This window comes from Galeopterus variegatus, unplaced genomic scaffold (assembly GCF_000696425.1).
Source record: "Galeopterus variegatus unplaced genomic scaffold, G_variegatus-3.0.2 Scaffold119, whole genome shotgun sequence".
Lineage (NCBI taxonomy): Eukaryota > Metazoa > Chordata > Mammalia > Dermoptera > Cynocephalidae > Galeopterus > Galeopterus variegatus.
The window spans coordinates 1,196,516-1,216,773 of NW_007726230.1; the positions used below are offsets into that span (position 1 = coordinate 1,196,516).

The 20,258-nt window shown below is 38.8% G+C and overlaps 1 protein-coding gene across 1 annotated transcript in view; it reads left to right on the forward strand.

Annotated features, from left to right (window-relative positions):
- Window positions 1-20,258, forward strand: part of INO80 (INO80 complex subunit) — a 101,851-nt gene that overhangs the window by 64,845 nt on the left and 16,748 nt on the right. Inside the window, exons 26-28 of the mRNA XM_008587712.1 lie at window positions 2,208-2,335; window positions 12,222-12,316; window positions 19,357-19,429. Coding sequence (XP_008585934.1) covers window positions 2,208-2,335; window positions 12,222-12,316; window positions 19,357-19,429 — 296 coding nt within the window. The remainder of the gene's footprint in view (window positions 1-2,207; window positions 2,336-12,221; window positions 12,317-19,356; window positions 19,430-20,258) is intronic.

Here is a 20,258-nt window from a genome sequence, read left to right on the forward strand (position 1 = left end):
CTACTCAATAACAAATTGACAGTAGGTATCACTTCTTACTTCCTTTAGGCACATCAGAGTTCTATCCTCTCTGAGCTTTTCTTTCTTTTTTTTTTTTTTTTTTTTTCCTTTTTGAGACCAGCCGCACCGCGCTCAGCCAGTGAGCGCTGTGAGCGCACCAGTCATCCCTATATAGGATCCGAACCCGCGGCAGGAGTGCCGCCGCGCTCCCAGCACCGCACCCTCCCAAGTGCACCACGGGCTTGGCCCCTCTCTGAGCTTTTCTATTCCTAGCATCAGTTCAGTCTGCTTAACAAAATAAAGTAGATGTGGGAAGAAGGAATGTGTGAAAACCATTGAATTAACAATTTTGAAATGAATTGAAGCTTCTGAAAATTCAGACACAAGACAAATTTGTGTATGCTTTAATGTTTGTATTCAGGGAGTATATCTGAATGGAGAGAGAAGATAAGCAGGCTCAGAACTCTGATGAGTTTAGCTTACCCGCTATCACTCAATGGCTGAAAAATGTTTCTTTTTTTTCACTTTCTTGTGCTTTTACAAGAGCAGAAAAACATGTCTAAAGCTGATTGGTATCTTTGTGGGGAATATTTAGGAACTATCAAAATCGAGAGACCTCAGAAAATCCAATTAAAGGAGTAGGGTAATTGTGACAAGAAAACCTTAAAGTTGTTATGAAGGCTTTCCTGCCTGATTAGACTTGGCATTTATACAGGCCTCCTTGTCTGGTGCTAGGGAAGGGGCTTAGCAGTCAGTTCTGTCCCAGCTGTAGTCATTTGATTATGTTTGTAAGGAGACCAGCAAAAAGAAGAGCATTTCAATAACCTAAACAGGACCAAACACAGAGGCTGAAAAAGGTGTGTGGCAGTGTCAGGGAGGGGGTCGTGGAGGGAGAGATGTGGCCTGGAAGCATTCTGAAGGTGGGAAAAGGCAGGGTACAATGCAGAGGAGTAAATAGCCAGGACCTGTGGCTTTTTAGCAAAAACAGAGTGGCTGATGATTTGTTATGGTGCTGTCAGCACATCCGTTCTTGTTCAGTTTATACAATAATTGTGCACTTGGCAAATAGTGGTGAGAACAGAGAAGTGACTGTTGAGAACACTTGGATTGCTTTCAACAGTCAGCCTCTGCAGTTCTGAGGAAAAGCCATGGGTTCAGTCAAGACCAGAAACTAAGGATGGACAGTGTGTTTTTCTTAATAGTTTTCTTTTACTTTTAGTTGTTAGTTGTCTGTGTAATACCTCTATCCTGTCTCCCTTTTTGTGTGCCACAGCCACTTCCACATATACTCGTACACAATCCTTTAAGCCTCATCTCTTCCCCTTTGAATAGCAGCAATTGTTTAGGGCATGTTTATGGACCAGTCTGCAAACAGGAAACTCTGCTTCCTGAAATATGATGGGAGTTGAATGATACTGAATGGATAAGATGAAAATTTGTGAGTTAAGTGTTCTTTCAAGATCTCTGGATGAAATCCTTTTCTTATGGGAAGAGGAAGGAGAAAGCACAAGTTAGTGAGTGAAAGCAGCTTCATTTCAGAGAAACCCAAAGTCAGTCTTTCCAAAAAACTGAACAAGCCGTGGTGTCTTTAAGGTAAATTACAGCTTGGATTAATGATATTTACCAACCAACCTATTTGAAATAATACAGGAGAAAGCATTTTGGTGTTTAGAAAAAAAGGGTCAAGGCGGGGTATGTTTATTTGCATTTCTTGGTATTTAAGTATCTCCCAAGGAAGGCAGGAGCACCCCTTGTTTCTATACATTCTCATGCTTTCTGGACATAAACACTTAACCACAGAACTAGCCAAAACACATATCTAGAGATAAGGTGAACAAAGAAAATAAAGATTTTTCAGGTCACTTACAGGAGATACCACATAGACATCACTCATAGATGTCCACGTGTACCTGGTGTCCCCTGAGTAAGAAAGTAGAGTAGGGAAGATTTCAGATGCCTTAGCGGCAGATGTCTGATTGGGAGCTGTAAGTTGGAAGATAACCTACATCTCCCTCTTTCAGGATATTTCTTCCCAGAGCACTCCTGAAGTCATGATTTAACATTTGCATTCTTCCCTAGAGCACTTTCCTGCTCTCTTGTTGACAAGCATCCTGGTTGTAGTAATTCTGGCTGCATACAGCTTTGCAGTGAGTGATCTTGTTGCTTTAATTAAATAGTTTCCTCCTCCCCGTTTTTCTTCTCCCCAGGCAAGGAGAGCCTCATCACTGACAGTGGAAAGCTATATGCCCTTGATGTCCTGCTGACTCGGCTCAAGTCTCAAGGACATAGGGTCCTTATCTACTCCCAGATGACCAGGATGATAGACCTTCTGGAGGTAGGAGAAGGAATCTTGGGGACCTAGGATATTTAACTTGTATGGCTCAGATGTTCATAACTAATGTCATTTCTGCTTCATAAGAATCCCAAAACTCCTCTTTGTGATTTTACAGTCTATAATATAGAGAGCAGAAGTGGATCCTGGGAGTTGGAGAGTATGCAAAGGACTTCCTCCTCCTTCCCTACACCAATGAAATAGAACACCCTTATGCCCTTATTTTACTAGGGAAAAAAATTCCTGAATTTTGAAGTAGTTCACAGCCTAGCAATCTTTCTGAAAAGTCCTCTGAAATTCTGTATGAAAAATAAGATTTGGAATTAGTTTTCTGTGTAAAAAAGCAGAGAGCAGCTATTCAATCTGAGTTAATGTAGTGGTTCTCAACTTGACTACATGTTGCAATCACCTGGGAAGCTTTAAAAAATATTGATGTCTGTCCCATCTTCAGAGATTCTTACTTAATAAGTTTGGAATGAGGCCTGGGCATCAGGATATTTAAAAGCTCCTGAGCTGATTCTAATATGCAACCAAGGTTGACAGCCACTGGGCTAGTGGTAAAAGATATAGCTGTGTCTTATTGTGCAGGGCAGCTTTTGTTTCTTTCTTTCTTTTTTTTTTTTTGGAGGGGTGGAGGTAGGCTAGCCAGTATGGGACCTTGACCTTGGTATTATAAGACTGTTCCAACCAACTGAGCTTACCAGCCAGCCCCAGTTTTTTGGGTTTTTTAATTCTTTCTTTCTTTATTTTTAATTTTTATTGAATCAGAATTGATTATACATATTTTTGGGGTTCAACATTGAGATATGTTGATCAAATCAATATTACTAGCATATATATTATTACAAATCATAATTATCTTTATGCCCCTTTATTTTTAATTTTTATTGAATCAGAATTGATTATACATATTTTTGGGGTTCAACATTGAGATATGTTGATCAAATCAATATTACTAGCATATATATTATTACAAATCATAATTATCTTTATGCCCCTTGTCCAATCTCTCCTCATCCCCCTCTCTCTTCACACTCCCCCCCTCTAATTACCCTAGATTTCTTCTCTCCTTCTGAAAGAATAAAGGTTACTATGTTGATTTGTTGCCTAGATGATCTGTCCAATGCTGAGAGGTATGATCAGGTTCCCCAATATTATCGTAGAGCAGATGCTTCTTCTGTCACTCTGAAAAGGGCTTTATGGAGAGAGACTCCTCTTCTTTTCTTTATCTCTGCTGGTGACTCTCCTTGTGTCAATGCACTCCAGTGGCTGGTGGACCACCTGCATGGTGGTTGTGGCATCTAGCCACTTTTGTGGCAGCCATGGTTATTGTGGTGGCTCTGGTGGGCCACCCACATGGAGGTGATGTTTTTGGCATGTTCCTTGGTATTTGTGGTGTGCCTGGTTGTGGGAAGTGTCTGGTCCTCAGCTCCATACCTCAGGTCCCCGGGCAGGCCCTGAGGCGCTGGCGTGGTGTGCCTGGTTGGGGGGGGGGGTTGGTCCCTGGCTCCATGCCTCAGTTCCCCAGGCAGGCCCCAAGGTGTTGGCAGTGTGCCTTATTGTGGGAGGGGGGTCCGGTCCCCTTCTCCATGCCTCGGGTCCCCAGGTGGGCCCAGAGGTGCAGCCAGCCCCTGCCTTTGTTCCTTTAATTACTTCTGTGTTGGGGTTCTTTCTAATTTTTGTCTGAGTAGTGGCTTATTATTTGAGGGAGAGGAGGTCATGGATATAGAAACAGGAGAGTTTGAGAACAAATAATCACAAACTACTGAAGTGAATATGTAAGAAAGTTCAAGAGGCTAAAGCACCTAGATGTGAGGAATATATAAATATTCTCGTGTTTTTCCTTGGGTTTTATATACTGATATCTAGGACTTTATGTTCTATTCCTGCTACTCCAGGAAATAGTAATAAGTAAGTAGAAATTGGACCATGATCATCCCTGTCTAGGAGTAAGGGAATTGGGATCACATCAGGTCAAAAGGAATGAAAGATTGCAATAGGGGAGGTTTTTAGGCTCTTTGAAAGCCAAGGTTTGCTCGCTAAATTTTGTAGTGAGTTTATCTGAATTTGATGGCAGGCTTCTTTTAATAATCTGACAACTTTTAGCAAGGGACATAAATAATATTTGAGGTCAATCTAATCACTAAATCTTAGGTTTTATATAAATGCCAACCTGAATGCTAACAGATCAAACTTTCTCGTTTGTATTATGAGTAGATCACCTATTTCTAAATGATGGAACAATGCTCATAAGGGACTATAAGTCACCATAAAAAAGGTGATTAAGCCATTGTACTTGATGTAAATCTTGACTATGTTAACAGCCCTAACAGCAGTAATCCAAAATAAAAGTACTGCCTGCATCTCTAATGTTCTGTTCAAACTAAATGAAGCCAGTAGCCAAAACTATGAGTTAACTCCTACAGGGTAGCTCTTTTTAGGTAGAATGCACTTGTCATGAACAGTCAGGGAAAGTACAGATGAAATAATGATCTTCAGCTGCTAAAAATTATAGAAAAAGTATGCTAAGGATTTAGTGAGGAAGGTAATGATCTTTCTTTTCCAAGGCTATATCAGTATATTATACAGTCCTAAAACTTGATTCATATTAAAGCGAAGTTCCAAGGGAACGTGGGTGAGTAAATAAGCTAGGTCTGGTAGGTGAAGGTGAGTGTAGGTAGTTTAAATTTGAAACAGCCCTAAATTTGAGTCCTTCATTCTGTATATTGCATACTTCTAGGTATTAAATATTACTAAAATAAGTGAAACAAAGTATGATAATTAGTTTTGTTTAGGGTGAGTGCTGTAAACCCTACTTATCAGGGTCACTTCCTATGTGTCTGTCATCCAGCAGTTGTTTTTATGGGGTGGACTTAGTGGATAGGCTTTGCAAACAAGGCAGCTTGAGAACCATCTCTAAGTGTAGATGCACCTCTCTATGGGGAATTCTAAATTAGAGAAAATCAAATTCAAAGCCTGAGTTTGACAACTGCTGACATTCCTTAGCCATATGTATGACATGCATCTAGGACACTGAAGCCAGAAAATGTTGCAACTGATTGTATGTTTCAAAAACTAAAATGAAACTGCCATCTCATTTCCTTAATACTATACTAATGTTGTTTCTTCATCCTTATTAATAATATTCTCTCAAATGAACCACATTTTTCATCCCAAGAGGTTAATCCTTAAATAGAATCTATTTTGTGGACATGTAATTACAATGCCTACAATGTTAACTGTATGTCTAACCATTTACTGATATGTTAATGTATCGTGGGCTTTGGGATAGTGCAGGACTAGGTCTACTTTTTTTTAATGTTTCAGAGAGTATTTTCACTTTTATATGGAAGCTTTCAGTGTTAAACATTCATTAAAGCCATGTTTCAGCATTAAAATATGACCTAGTGCATGAACCCTAAGGATCATGTTATAGAAAGGACCTTCTGTATAGATGCTTTCCATTGAGTACACTTGACCTTTTCTTTAAAAAACAAAACAAAACAAAACAAACAAAAAACCTTGACCTTGCCTTCCTTCTTGAGTCTCAAAATATTGGCTTTTTTTCTTCTGGATTCTCCTTTTTCCTTTGACATCTTATATCCTATACAAAGAGGGAAGACTATTTTCAATAGAATAGGATTTAGAAATTCACATAGGGGCATTGAAGCTCTGTTATGTAGTTGTGGAGCATATCAGCATCTCTTTTTCATCAAACATTTTTTGGGGTTTTTTGTTCTGTGTCTTAGCTCTAGCCATTTGTTTGTCTCTCTGTTTCTGAGACTTAGCAGAACTAAAAGACAGTAAAAATTCACATGCTTCTAAATAGCCAGATTTCCATTCTGTGACAAATACTAGTTCTGGGCACTTAGTATTTGTTCAGTGTTTTCTGATGTGATTGATTGCCTCCTTTTTCTCTTTGGTAAAAATCTGACTTTAATAAATTTCTTTCTTTCTTTTTTTTTTTTTTTTTTTGTCTTTTTCGTGACCGGTAAGGGAATTGCAACCCTTGCCTTGGTGCCGTCCGCACCGCGCTCAGCCAGCGAGCGCACCGGCCAGTCCTATATAGGATCCAAACCCGCGGCGGGAGCGTCGCTGCGCTCCCAGCACCACACTCTCCCGAGTGCGCCACAGGGCCGGCCCCTTTAATAAATTTCTTATGTATATATCAGATCTTCCAACTAGAATTTTGTATTCAGAAATGTTTTATCTTTTCACATGACATCCATATAGTATAAATGTTATGTTATTGGTCTATTTTATATTTACTGAGTCACCTATAGGGTCTTGGCTATTGGGGGTACTATGGAAACAGACATAGCTTTTGTGCAGTTGGGGTGGTGTTTTCCAGCTGAATTTCAGACAAAACTTTTCCTACCACCACCAGTCTTACCATATTTAGGGACCCCCAACCCTCCATATTCTAGCTGTTGTCATAAGCTTTTAACTCATTACATATGACTTATGTTATCTCTGTGTCTTCTCTTTTGATATTCATTCCTCTTGCATCAAGCAACTGAATCTGTAGTTTAAGGAAATAAGCCACTCAGTATTTTCTATGCAATCTAAAAGTAATTGCAAAAGGTCAGCCAACTGATGCAGTATGTGGCGTGATTGTTAAGTACTGAAATCCAGACAAATCTGGAACTGTACCAGTATATGAAAATAGTGCATGATTGGCCGGTTAGCTTAGTTGGAGTGCAGAGTTGTAACACCAAGGTTGAGGGTATGAATCCCCAGACTGACCAGCTGCTTAAAAAAAAAAGAAAGAAAGAAAGAAACAAAATAGTGCAACACAGAATTAAACTCCAGATAATCCATAGCTAATGATGACAGTTGAAACATTGGATTGTGTAACTTGCCCAGTCAGCCACCCAAGTGCAATACCTAACTGGGGGAAGATTCATCCTGAACAAACATTCTGTCATCTCTGAGATGGCTTCTCTTAAAACTCCAAGTTACATTTGGGAGTTGTGATTCTATACTGGGAAGCTGGGTATTCTAAAACTGCCCCATGGAATGAAAAGCAAATTGGGGTCACTGTCAATAGAATTTTTGTTAGGTCTTAGGAATAATAGAAAGAAGTTCATCAACTTATATCCACGGTGTTTATAATCTATTTAATTCTTTTTTTTTTTTTAATTCACCTGTGAGCAAGACATTATGCTATGATGCAAATATCAGTTAAACATGGTTTTTGACTTCAAGGAGTGTATCTAGTGGAGGAGACTTCTAAAAGTTCGTGGAAAACTAGAATTAAAAGATAATACAAATCTTTCCATGAACTTTTTGAAGTATCTTTATACATAGACAAATTACTGTCAAATGAACCCTAATACTAGTGACAAACTGAAGCATGAACAGAGCTGAGAATAGCAAGAGGGATGTGTTTATTTCTTTTTTTTTTTTTTTCTTCCCCTTTTTTGTCTTTTTTCGTGACCGGTAACGGGATCGCAACCCTCAGTGTCGTGCCTGCACCGCGACCGGCAACGGGATCGCAACCCTCGGCGTCGCGCTCAACCAGTGAGCGGACCGGTCTCTATATGGGATCCGAACCCTCGGCGGGAGTGCTGCCGCACTCCCAAGCGCCGCACTCTACAGAGTGCGCCACTGGGCCGGCCCAAGATGTGTTTATTTCTAACTGGGTCACTCTGAAGGCTTCACATAGGCAGTTAATGTCTGAGCTGAACTTAGAATTTTAGCATCAGGGCGAAGGGAATTTGAGACTAAAGAAGTTGTATGTAAAAAGGCAGAGAGATGGGAAGGTACAAGACACTTGAGTGGAATAAGACAGTGTGAATGGAACATATGGTAGAGGAGAAAAGGAAATAACACAAGTAGGTTGAAAGCAGATTATGATGGGCTCATGAGTGCCTTGTATTAGAGGTCTTGCTCCAAAGGGCTCTGTATTAGATAAGAGAGATACGAATGTCATATTTCACTCCCTTGGTGTAGTTTGTTTGGAATATAGAGAAGTTGTAACAGACATAGAGAGGAGCCTTAATTTTTGCTGGTGATATTCCCCAAAGATGGAAAATAGTATGTCTAAGAAAATAAAGTTACACCACATCAGCAGGTTTGTGGGTCATATCGAGTCCTTCCTCCAAATTGTTTTATCAAAGTGAAATCAGATTAAAATGAACATCAAGGGCCGGCCCGGTGGTGCACTGGATAGTGCGCCGCTTGGGAAGCGCGGCGGCGCTCCCGCCCGAGGGTTCGGCTCCCACATACAGACCGGTTCCCGCTCACTGGCTGAGCGAGGCGCGGGAGCAACAAAAAAAAAAAAAAAAAAAAAAAAAATGAACATCAAAGGCAACTTTGAAATAGAAGTTTCAGAATGGAAGGTTGATAATTGGGATATATAAATTTTGCCTTTATTTTTGCAAGTGCCCAATTATCCTTTCTTTATGATGATGATGGATGGGAATTGTGGACAGAATATATTAAGAACTTTAGGATTAATGGGGCTCCCCCTGCCACTATTTTTTTCTGCTAATAGTGGCGAGTTCCTCTTTCATCTGGGAAGCAGCAGAGGATTAAGCCAAGGACTCTGAAATCAGTGTGCTTGAGTTCCAATCCTAGGTCTGCTACCTTCCTCCTAAGTCAACTTTAGGTACCTTGCTTAACATCTGTAAAATGGGAGTGAGAATAGTGCCTACCTTGAAAGCTATTGTGAGTATTTTAGATAAGCTAAATTAGGTAAAATACTAAGACCAGTGGCTGTCACTTAGTGAATGCTCAGTAAATGCTAGACATCAGTGTCACTTCTACACGATGAGCCTAGTCCCCTTTTGGGGAGGGGGGGAGTATATCACTGGCCATTACAGAGATCAAACCCTGGACCTTGGTGTTATCAACACCACATCATTTTTTTTTTTTTTAAAGATGACCGGTAAGGGGATCTTAACGCTTGACTTGGTGTTGTCAGCATCACACTCACCCAGTGAGCTAACCGGCAATCCCTTTATAGGATCTGAACCCCGGGGCCTTGGTGTTCTCAGCACCACACTCTCCTGAGTGAGCCACAGGCCGGCCCTTCAACACCACATCCTAAACAACTGGGCTAACTGACCAGCCCAAGCCTAATGCCTTTGTATGATACCATTGGGGGTGTGAATATTTGCTTTTATTTAGTGTACTTTAAAGGAGTAAGAAGCATTTGTTGAAACTATTTTGAGTTATGCTGACACATCTGTTTGCATGCCACTGCTTAAAAAGTAGGATTTATGAATGTGATCCAGAACTGACTTATTTTCTCAACTTGTATTATAAAACAGTGGTTTTCAGACTGGTGGGATATGATAGAGGACAGGGTAGAGATTAAGAAGATGGGGCCTCGGACTCCCCACCCTTCTTCATCAACCAGAATAGTAATACTTTTTATCTATTTTATGTATTAGAGGGGTTCTATATAAGATTTTGCTTGAAAAAAGTGTTCCAGTGCTTTAAAAATAGCATATGTTCTACAACAGTGTTTCTCAAACTTAATGTTTACAAGTCACATGTTGTTAAAATGCAGATTCTGATTCAGTAGATGTGGGGTGTGCCCCTCAATTCTACATTTCTAACAAACTCCAGTGCTGCTCATCTGAGGGTCATACTAAATACCATGGTTCAAAGGGACTCTGTCATGCCTTCCTTCTACAACAGTTGTTCTCAGCTGCTAATTTAGAGTATCTATTGGAATCATTTTTTGAAGCTTTTCCCTCACTCCAGCTTTATTGAGGTATATACTTCATAAATAAAAATTGTGTATGTCTATGGTAGACAACATGATGTTTAGATATGTATATATTGTGAAATTACTATCACAGTCAAGCTAATTAACATACTCCTCACCTCACATGGTATGCTTTTTTTGTGCTGAGAACATTTAAGATCTACACTCTTAGCAAATTTTATGTAAGCAATACAGTATTATTAATTATAGTCACCATGCTGTACATTAGATCTCCTGAACTTTTTATCCTGTATAATTGAACCTTTGTACCCTTTGGCCAACCTCTCTCCATTTCCCCCACCCCCAGCCCCTGACAACCACCATTCTACTGTCTGCTTTTATGAATTTGACTTTTTAGATTCCACATATAAATGAGATCATGCAGTATTTGTCTTTCTGTGTCTAGCTTATTTCACTTAGCATAATGTCCTCCAGGTTCATTCCTATTGTCACAAATAGCAGGATTTTTTTTTTTTTTTTCTTTCTTAAGGATGAATAATATTCCACTAACACAGACTCTTTGTAGTCAGGGTTGATTAGATTATGGTTTAGGATTAATATCTCTGTTGTGCTGACCTTGATATGTAAATATGTGAACAGCAAGATTTACAAGAAGATATATTTATCAGTGATCTGATGAGTTTAGAAGTTCTGGTTTAAAAGGCAAAAAAGTGCCTGTGCAAGAAGCTTACCTTTTTGTTAAAATTCCAATCTGTGGGATGGAAGACTCTCTGTGAGCTGTTGAAATATAGTTTAGTTATTTTGTTGTTATAGATTGCAACATTCTCTGGATTAGCTGCCAAAGTATAGTGAGCCTCTAAAGACTATCATTATGCTATCATTTTTCATCCTCTTTCCTGAATTCGTTTTTATCCAAAACATTCCCTACTTTTCTGCTATTAACCCAGTCCCGTTACAGTGCTATACTCCCAAATTTGAACTTTTATCTCACTTTGACTGAATATTTTCTCTCTTTGATTATCAATGCTCTTAAGGAACCACCCTGAGGCAGAAAGAGTTTAACAACAACAGCTAAAGCAACAACAACAACATAAAACACAATGAAGGTTTGTGCCTCAGTGAGCTTCTCTACTCTGTTGACTAGCTTCACTTCTCAGGTGCCCTAGCCAGAGACCTCTGCCAAGTTCTTGGCGCTCACTCACTCTAACAATAAGCCTCAGCATAGCTGCAACAGGCATACCAAACTGCAGCAAACTTGTAGGCTGAAATGCCCACCCATGTATAAGAACTAACTCAGAGAATATGGAAATAGAAGAACATTTGAGCACAGAACACTAATTAACACAAACATTCTCCAAATGTAGAAATGATGAGTCTTTTTCCATAGAGAAAACTTATTTTAAAACCGAAATAACTGTTTCATGGTGTTTCTTATAAATAGGCAGCTGTTGAGCTTCTGTTAATAGTTCCTCTACAGATGGACTTTTTGTATTGTGATCAGTGTAATTTGAAGTAACAAAAAAGGACATCAGTGTTCATTTGGACATCATCCGTAAAAGGAATTGCAGCTTCTAAGAATGGAGAGACATTCTCTCCATTGCATCTCTTGAAGTCTCATCTCCATTCCTAAAAGTTGTAATTCCTCTTACAGATGATGTCACGAACATTCTCTGCCATGAAAATCACGTTGTCTTCTGTATCAGTCTGATGCTTAGGTCTCCCATAACAAGCATTGAATCCTCTGATGGGAGAAGGAAGCTTAGGCTGTAAATTCAAAGATTTGGTCAGCAAGGATTTGCTGTGGGAAACACATTAGGGTGAATGTTACTCACTGAAAGAAAACTAGATATATTCACAGCTGTGAAAAACATCGAGTTGGTGACTGAAAATCCATTTTAGTTTAAGGATTTCATTCTGTTTTGTTTCGTTTTGTTTTCATGAAACCTAAAGAAATCTGCAGGAATAAGACTGGTCTCCAAGTTGAAATTGAGGATGGTTGTAGTCATTAGGTTGACCTCGATTTTAACACATTGGCAGTAAACTCATTTACAAATTAAGTTCCTTTACTTTTGGGATTGCTTTCTCCTCATTCTGGAAATAATGAGTTGCCCCTAGTATGGATGAGATAGAAGGTGGGTACATGCTTGTGAGAATTAGAATACAGTAATTTTCATCAGACTTATTATATCCTTTTACCTTGATTGGCAGGAATATATGGTTTACAGGAAGCATACCTACATGAGGCTTGATGGCTCCTCCAAGATCTCAGAGAGGCGGGACATGGTTGCTGATTTTCAGAACAGGTAATGTTAATGGGAATTACAAAAATTGTTTTGATTTTCCTCTAGTGCTTGAGATGATATGTTTAAAGGAAATGCCAATACATCTTGGATTGTTAAGTAGTCAGTATAGTTCCTACCATTTTAAGAGGTTGCTAGGGCCAGCCCGTGACTCACTTGGGAGAGTGTGGTGCTGATACCACCAAGGTCACGGGTTCGGATCCCTATATAGGGATGGCCGGTTAGCTCACTTGGGAGAGTGTGGTGCTGATACCACCAAGGTCACGGGTTCGGATCCCTATATAGGGATGGCCGGTTAGCTCACTTGGGAGAGCGTGGTGCTGACACCAAGTCAAGGGTTGAGATCCCCTTACTGGTCATCTTTCTTTAAAAAAAAAAAAAAAAAAGGTTGCTAAATCTGTTTATAATGATTCAGATCTATGTGTCTGAGAGAGCAAGCAAGAGAGAGAGAGAACGAGAGAACAAGAATGAGAGAATGAATATACCAGTTTTTTTGTGTGTTTGAAATACGCTTTCTTACCACCTCCGTGCTTGTTTCTTTGAGTAATAAAAGAAACGATTTCTGGTGTGAATCAAGATCCTCCTCAATGGATAATATGTATATAGAAAAGAAATTCACAAGGCTATATTCCTAAATGTTAACAGTGGCCATCTTTGGGTGTTGACCTAGAGTTGATTTTTAGTTTGTTTCTGCATTTCATTTTGTACAAGTTTAAGGAAAAATACCTTTCTTTTTCCTACTTTCCTTCTAGCATTTTCCTTCTGCATTTCATTTTGTACAAGTTTAAGGAAAAATACCTTTCTTTTTCCTACTTTCCTTCTAGCATTTTCCTTCTGCATTTCATTTTGTACAAGTTTAAGGAAAAATACCTTTCTTTTTCCTACTTTCCTTCTAGCATTTTCCTTCTGCATTTCATTTTGTACAAGTTTAAGGAAAAATACCTTTCTTTTTCCTACTTTCCTTCTAGCATTATGGCAGTACAGTGCATTATGACAAGTTGCAGTAGTGTGCAATCTATTCATATGCCAGCTCTCAGCCACAGTACCTCTCCACTTGCTAATGAGCCTGTGAAATTTCAAGTACCACCTGCTGAATACTGGTGATTCATAGAGCCATAATTATCCAGAGTGAAGGTTCTCCTTGTAGTAAGCAGTGTCTGGTTACTGCTCTCTCCAAAGAGAAAGCCAAGCTTCACTAGTGATAGGTCTGCTGAATTCCACTCTTAATTTTCTTCTACTGGAGAACGTAGGAACAAAGTAGATCTTAATGTCCGCAGATCAGAACAGTTTTTACTTTCTGGCCTTTAATTTCATGGCCTGTTAATATTTAACTTTTGAATTCTTGGGAAGAAAATTAAGCACGTAGACATCTGTATTTAGGTTACAATTTTTAATTGCTTTCATTTCAGTTTTAAAGCATGGTTTAATTCAGACATAAATAACTTAGCATAAAACACATCCACGGTTCCACATGGAATGCCATCTGATTGAGAATGTTTGCTATTGAGCTATTCTTTACAATAGAGTACAGGTAAGGAGATATATCCTGATGTTTTCATTTATAGTGTTTACCCAGTTAGGCCAATACTCCTAAGTTAAAACTATACACCAGAATTCCAGATGGCTGTTTGACCAACAATGGAGGGGAAGATCTACTTTGAACCTATATAAGTTTGTTATCTGGGAGCAACTGTGTGGGTGGCGTCACCTAGCTTTTCACCTCACAAAAGTTATCAGCAGATTCCAAAGTCAAAGTTATTTGAAACACATATGAGCATAGCCATGCCTCTTAGCTTACCACATTGTTATGGTAAAAAGGAGGGAATAAAAAGTTTGCCAGGTGATCTTCATCTTTTTTTTGATTCTGAAACCAGTACAGTGTATTTTGCTGCATCCTTCCTACTCCATCCTGAGAGCTCCAACTAACAGGAATCTTGTGTACAAAATCTGGAGACTGTATGTTTTCCCCAGATTGCCTGTATTTTCCTCAGTCATACCGAAGTATCCATAATGTGGGCCCACTGGTAGGAGGTGGTGTGTGTTGTGTGTTATGAGAAAAGCCATTAAGTAATATATATTTCTCCTATTACTGGTTGTGTTTTTTTCCACTATACAATTGAATATCTTGTTAACAGCAAAATTTGGGGGATTGTTTTGTTTTCAGTAGCAGTTGGAGTCTTTATTATGACAGTAAGTGCGTATTGAGCAAAATTTGAAAAATATTTAAAGATGAAAATAAAAATCACGCATAATCCTACTACTGTTAATATTTCAGTGTATCCGTCTTTAATGTGTGTATGATTATATTTACACAGTTAGTGTATTGTAGATATGATTTTGTGTCCTTATTTCTTTCGCTTAACATTGTATCATAAACATTTTCACATGTCACTAAGAAGTCTTTGCGGGCCGAGCCCGTGGCGCACTCGGGAGAGTGCGGCGCTGGTAGCGCAGCAGCGCTCCCGCCGCGGGTTCGGATCCTATATAGGGATGGCCGGTGCACTCACGGGCTGAGCGCGGTGCGGCCGGTCACAAAAAGGACAAAAAAAAAAGTCTTTGCAATCATAATTTTTTGTTGATTTTTAAAATTAAAAAAAATTTTTTTTGGTGGCTGGCTGATACAGGGATCCAAATCCCTGACTTTGATGTTATCAACCACATGCTCTAACCAACTGGCTAATAGACCAGCCTATGCAATCATTATTTTTAATGACCAGTATTCCATTACACTGGGTATATATACACCACTTTTCTACTGTTAAAATGTTAAGTGAATATCTTTGTATATAGAGAGCTCGTCACTGTTTTAGATTACTTTCTTAGCATAAACTCAAATAAGGGAAATTACTGGGTGAAGGCATATGAACATTTAAGACTCTATGCATATTGTCTGATTGCTTTGTAGAAAAGTTCTACTGATTTAAACTCCAACCACAGCTGTAGTATGTTGACTTCTAGTGATTTGGGCTTCTTAGCTGTAGAGCTACAGCTGTTCTCCTGCCTAACCCAATTCCCAGAAAACTGGGCTGTGAGATCCAGGGCTCAGTAGATTTCACAGTAACTTTTTAGTGGAAAAAATCAGCAGATGTATCTAATTTATTACCTCTAAAATCTCTTTTAACTTGTGAAGCACAGTTATTTGGGCAATCCTAGTAGCACACAATAGTTTTGAAAAGCTTAGCTCTAAAAGAATGGTATTTTTCAGAGCTGGCCAGTTAACCCATTTGGTTAGGGTATGGTGCTGATGATAACACCAAGGTCCAGGGTTCAATTCTGTACCGGCCAGCCACCAAAAAAAATAAATATATAAAAGAATGGTATTTTTCACTGTTAAATTGTACTATATTTACTTAGTAAAAGTCTTACTTTGCGCAGCTCTTATTAGGAAAACGTTCTTGAGTCTGCAAATCCTATAACTGAGAATTACCTAGGAAGCATTGAGTTTATTTAGAATCAGCATTTGGGTAATCATCATTCTAACACCCTGTATCTAATATTAGGCAAAATGAAAAAAGAGACTAAAGTCTTCTTCTGATCCCTTCCTTCATTAAAAGCTAGATGCTGAAAGTTGGGATTTTGGCTAAAAATAATCTACTTCTCATAGAATCCGAACTGTGTCTATGCTGACCAGGAGCTTATCAAGCTGACTCCTCCAAATGGGGAAAAGTTCTCAACTCAATTTGAGTGGCTGCAGTAGCCCAATACAGAGGAAAAGACAGGTGTTTTTGAAAACAAAAAAGCATGGCTTGCCACGTATTTTCATTATTATTAATGAAAGACATCAAAAGAAAAGTTGTAGTTTTAACTGGAAAGCCTGATGGCTCAAAGGTCAGCCAGAGTAAACAAGAACTCCTATAAAAAGCCATTTACATTCCCTTCATACAAGATTTATTTATGAGGGAACCTTCCAGGAAAAAGTCTGACTGAGACTAAAGACTGTTCAGCCAGGATGTCCTGACTGGGCAACATTCAGAACACGTGACCCGTGCATGATTCTAGAAGCCATTACAAGGTCTTTGCTCTGTGGTGCTTTGGCCTTTGCTTCCCTTCCTCCTATCCCAAGACCTTTACCAAATAGATAACCACCCCCTCCCCATCCCATTATCTGACTACTCAGGTGACCCTTTGGAAAACTTGAGAAAAAGTGACTACGTCATGAATTTTTCTTGGTATGATATTGTAGACCTCTAGTGTCTTTTCATTCTGGTTCTTTTTCAGTCATTTAACAAGTCTTTAATGCAATTGACTATATGCCTAGCATTATTTGGGTATTTGGGTGCAAAAAGACCTCAGTGGGTCATTAAAGAAGAATGAGAGTGAGACCTAGGCCTTTGCTACATTTTTTTTTGCTGTACAGACCATCTAGAAGCCTGGTGTCTAAGGCTTCCAACAGGGACCCTGAGTTGAAATTCCTTTTCAGCCCACTAGAGGGCACCCAAATCACCATGTTACCTTCTGGGATTTTGTTTTCTTCTGTTTAGTCAGAACCTCTAAAACATTAATTCACATTACCAATACTAGGTTTATCAAGTAGAAAGGAACTTCTCAGCTGTTTGAGTTAGTGTTTTTGTTTATGAATAATCCAGCACTATAATCTAGGATGGAAGCTAATTTAATTTCTTTGGTTATAACAATCCAAGGTTTCTGTAATCTTTATTTTTCTGTTGCAGTATGATAAAATTTCAATGAATATAGCCAAACCTTGCTACATACCATAAACCTCATCATCAGAAGGCATCTTCTTAGTACATAATTGATACCCAAAAGAAATGTTTTCTACCATTATATTTATGTTTTTCTACTAATTTATTTTTACCTAAATTACTTCCACTAGTGTTTTTCTGTATATAGTTCTTATTTGTAAGTGATCACCACATCTGGGTACTTTACTCTCTGCCTGTCCTGACTATGGAAATGACCCATCTTTCTACCTCTACCCTTTCTTTTGTTGTATTTCCCAGCTGCCTTGTACCTCCTTCCCAGTCCCATACCTGTTCCTCCACCCCCATCCTCACCCCATACTCAGACTCTGGGCTCTTCAGGAATTACAAAAAAAAGTTCTTGCCATTGGACGATTCTGTCATCTCTTACACAGAGATCAGAGAGAAGCCTCTGACCCTGCTGCCTCTGCACCCACCAAAGCTAGAGAGGAAGATTTATGAGGCAAGAGCAATCTTCATAGTATGAGTGGGAAGGATTGGTTATTCTTTAGAGGCTAGTATGGCCCTAAAAACCTCAGTTTTTACTTGAAGCTGTATTGTGGTTAAATATTCTTCCCTAGGCCTGCGAGGTACCATGCTTCCATTTACATCATTCCATAACTGTGGGAAGATATGTTAGTAAATTGGCAGATGTCCTTCAACGTTTTGGTTTGCCCTGTATGATTTAATCATAAAAGATGACATCTTATAAATTATAAAATATTAAACCTCATGATAAAATTCAAGGATAAACTAGTAGATCTTTCATGGGAATACATTTGGAATCATGTAGATCTTTCATTTGGAATCATGACCTACAAGAGGCCTCTAGATATGCTCTGTTATTCACGCCCACCCTAGGAAATTTGTGTTTAATTAAATGCAAATAATGGGCAGATTTCTACTTGGACCTACCAAGCTTAATGGTTAACCAGAATGCTTATTTCAAAATAGTTCCTTCATTGATATTCATGTTTGTTGATATGTCATCAGTTAGTCACTTCAGCTGTATGCATAGCATCTTCATTTTATAGTCTGGGAAACAGACTTTTCAGCAGTCAGGTGACTTTACCAAGGAAGAATAGCCTGAAGGGATGAGAGCTCCTGATGTCAGTGTTTCTTTTTTTTTATTTTGCTAGAACCCACAGAATAAAATTCATTTTACATTGTGATGTAGCACCTATATATCATATCTGAAATTTCACAAAACAGTACTTACCCCAATATTTTCTAATCTGTCCTATTTTTCTTTAATTAATTTCTTTAATGTAGTCCAGATCCACCAAACTAATATGACCAATGATAGATGTGACCCTCAATTTGATTGACATTTATTTTAAATGAATTTTCAGTTGTATTCCTCACTATATACATGAAGAAAAGGGATTTAGAGTACTGTCAAGTTTGCTCACCAGTTTAATTCGGTCCCTTACCTTTAGAAGTACCCTAAGGTGGCAGGAACATGAAAATACAAGATAATCTTAAGGTTTATGTATGTTAACTGGGCTAAAACTGAGCCCCTATTTGTATGTGTGTACATAGATGAATCTTACAGTCAAAAGCCTTGCTCTTTGTGATCTGGCATGGGCCCTGTTCCGAGAAGATACTCAGTAAATATTATTGCCTGAATGAGTGACAGTGGCACATACTGGGGTTTATTTATAATTCTATTTCTTTAAAAGGATGTTGGATATAAAAGGAAGCCAAGAAAACTATATCTAATTGTTTCTATGTAAGGACTGTGTTGGCATTCACTCAAAAGTACTTGACTTCCAGCCTATCTTCATGGATTGATCCTAAATTCAATTTAGCACATAGAAGTCATGGTCTGGGTGTTAGTCCTAACCTTGGGTCATCTTTCTGGAAATCACTTTCTTCATCTTAAAATTAGTGCTTTCGAATAATAATCATTAGTTTTCCAAACTATTGGAAGTCATGAATCTCGGGGTAAACAGCAGGAAATACTAATATATTTGGCCCCTCTGTAAGAACTAGGAATGGTATAACTTGTTAAAAATATGACTGTTGCATAGAAAGTGGTCTCTACTTCCATGGTAACATATTTTTGTTATATCTGCTACATGTTTAAACTTGTATTGCCTATCAATCTTCACATTAAGCAAGTATAAGCAAAAGTTTATCTGCAGATTGGAAGATGTCTTCCATTATTTGATTTTAGTAACAGAGCACCTTTGTACACCATTTCAAGAAAACGTCAATCAGGCCTAGATAACCACCAAAACTCTTTGACTCTGTGTTCTATATTCAGAGAGCCCTTTCTTTTGCCATATACCATTTTTCTTTTCAGTTTTTCCTATTAACATATCCCTTCCTTTTCTGCAGGAATGACATCTTTGTGTTCCTGTTAAGCACACGAGCTGGAGGACTGGGTATCAATCTGACTGCTGCAGATACAGTAAGTAACGACAGCACAATATACTGGATATGCAGGTTTTCTGCTATAAATATGTTATTCAGTTTGTTTTGCCCTTTTCTTTGTGTCATAAACTTTTTATTTCTTTGCCTCTTGATATATTAAAAGACTATATAGTAGGGCTGGCCAGTTAGCATAGAGTGTGGTGCTGATAACACCAAGGTCCAGGGTTTGATCCCTGTACCAGACAGCTGACAAAAAACAAAAAAGACCATTGTCACTCTTTGAATGGAACTGGAGCATTTTAGCTTTCCTTTGGGGATTTTCTATTCATTCTCTTTGAATAAGTTTCTTGCACATTCATTCAACAAATATTTAATAAATGCATACTATATGTCTGATACTGTTCTAGACACTTGAGATACGTCAGTGAAAAAGATAGGGGGAAAATCATTCCATCCAGATTTGCTCTAGGAACTATAAATGACCAAATCAAAATGGATTGTTTCATTATTCTTATGCATTATTCCATTACTGGGAAAACTTATGTTTTTGTATCCTAAACTTCAAAAGGTGGTTTGAGAGCAATGAAATTGGTAATTTAAAAAATAAAATAAGGGCCGGCCCGGTGGCGCACTGCTACAGTGCGCCGCTTGGGAGTGCGGCGGCGCTCCCGCCGAGGGTTCGGATCCCACATACAGACCGGTTCCCGCTCACTGGCTGAGCGAGGTGCGGGCGCAACACCGAGGGCTGCGATCCCGTTGCTGGTCCCGGTCCAGTACGGGCGCGACACTGAGGGTTGCGATCCGTTGCTGGACACGAAAAAAGACAAAAAAAGGGAAAAAAAAAAAAAAGAAAGAAAGAAAGAAAG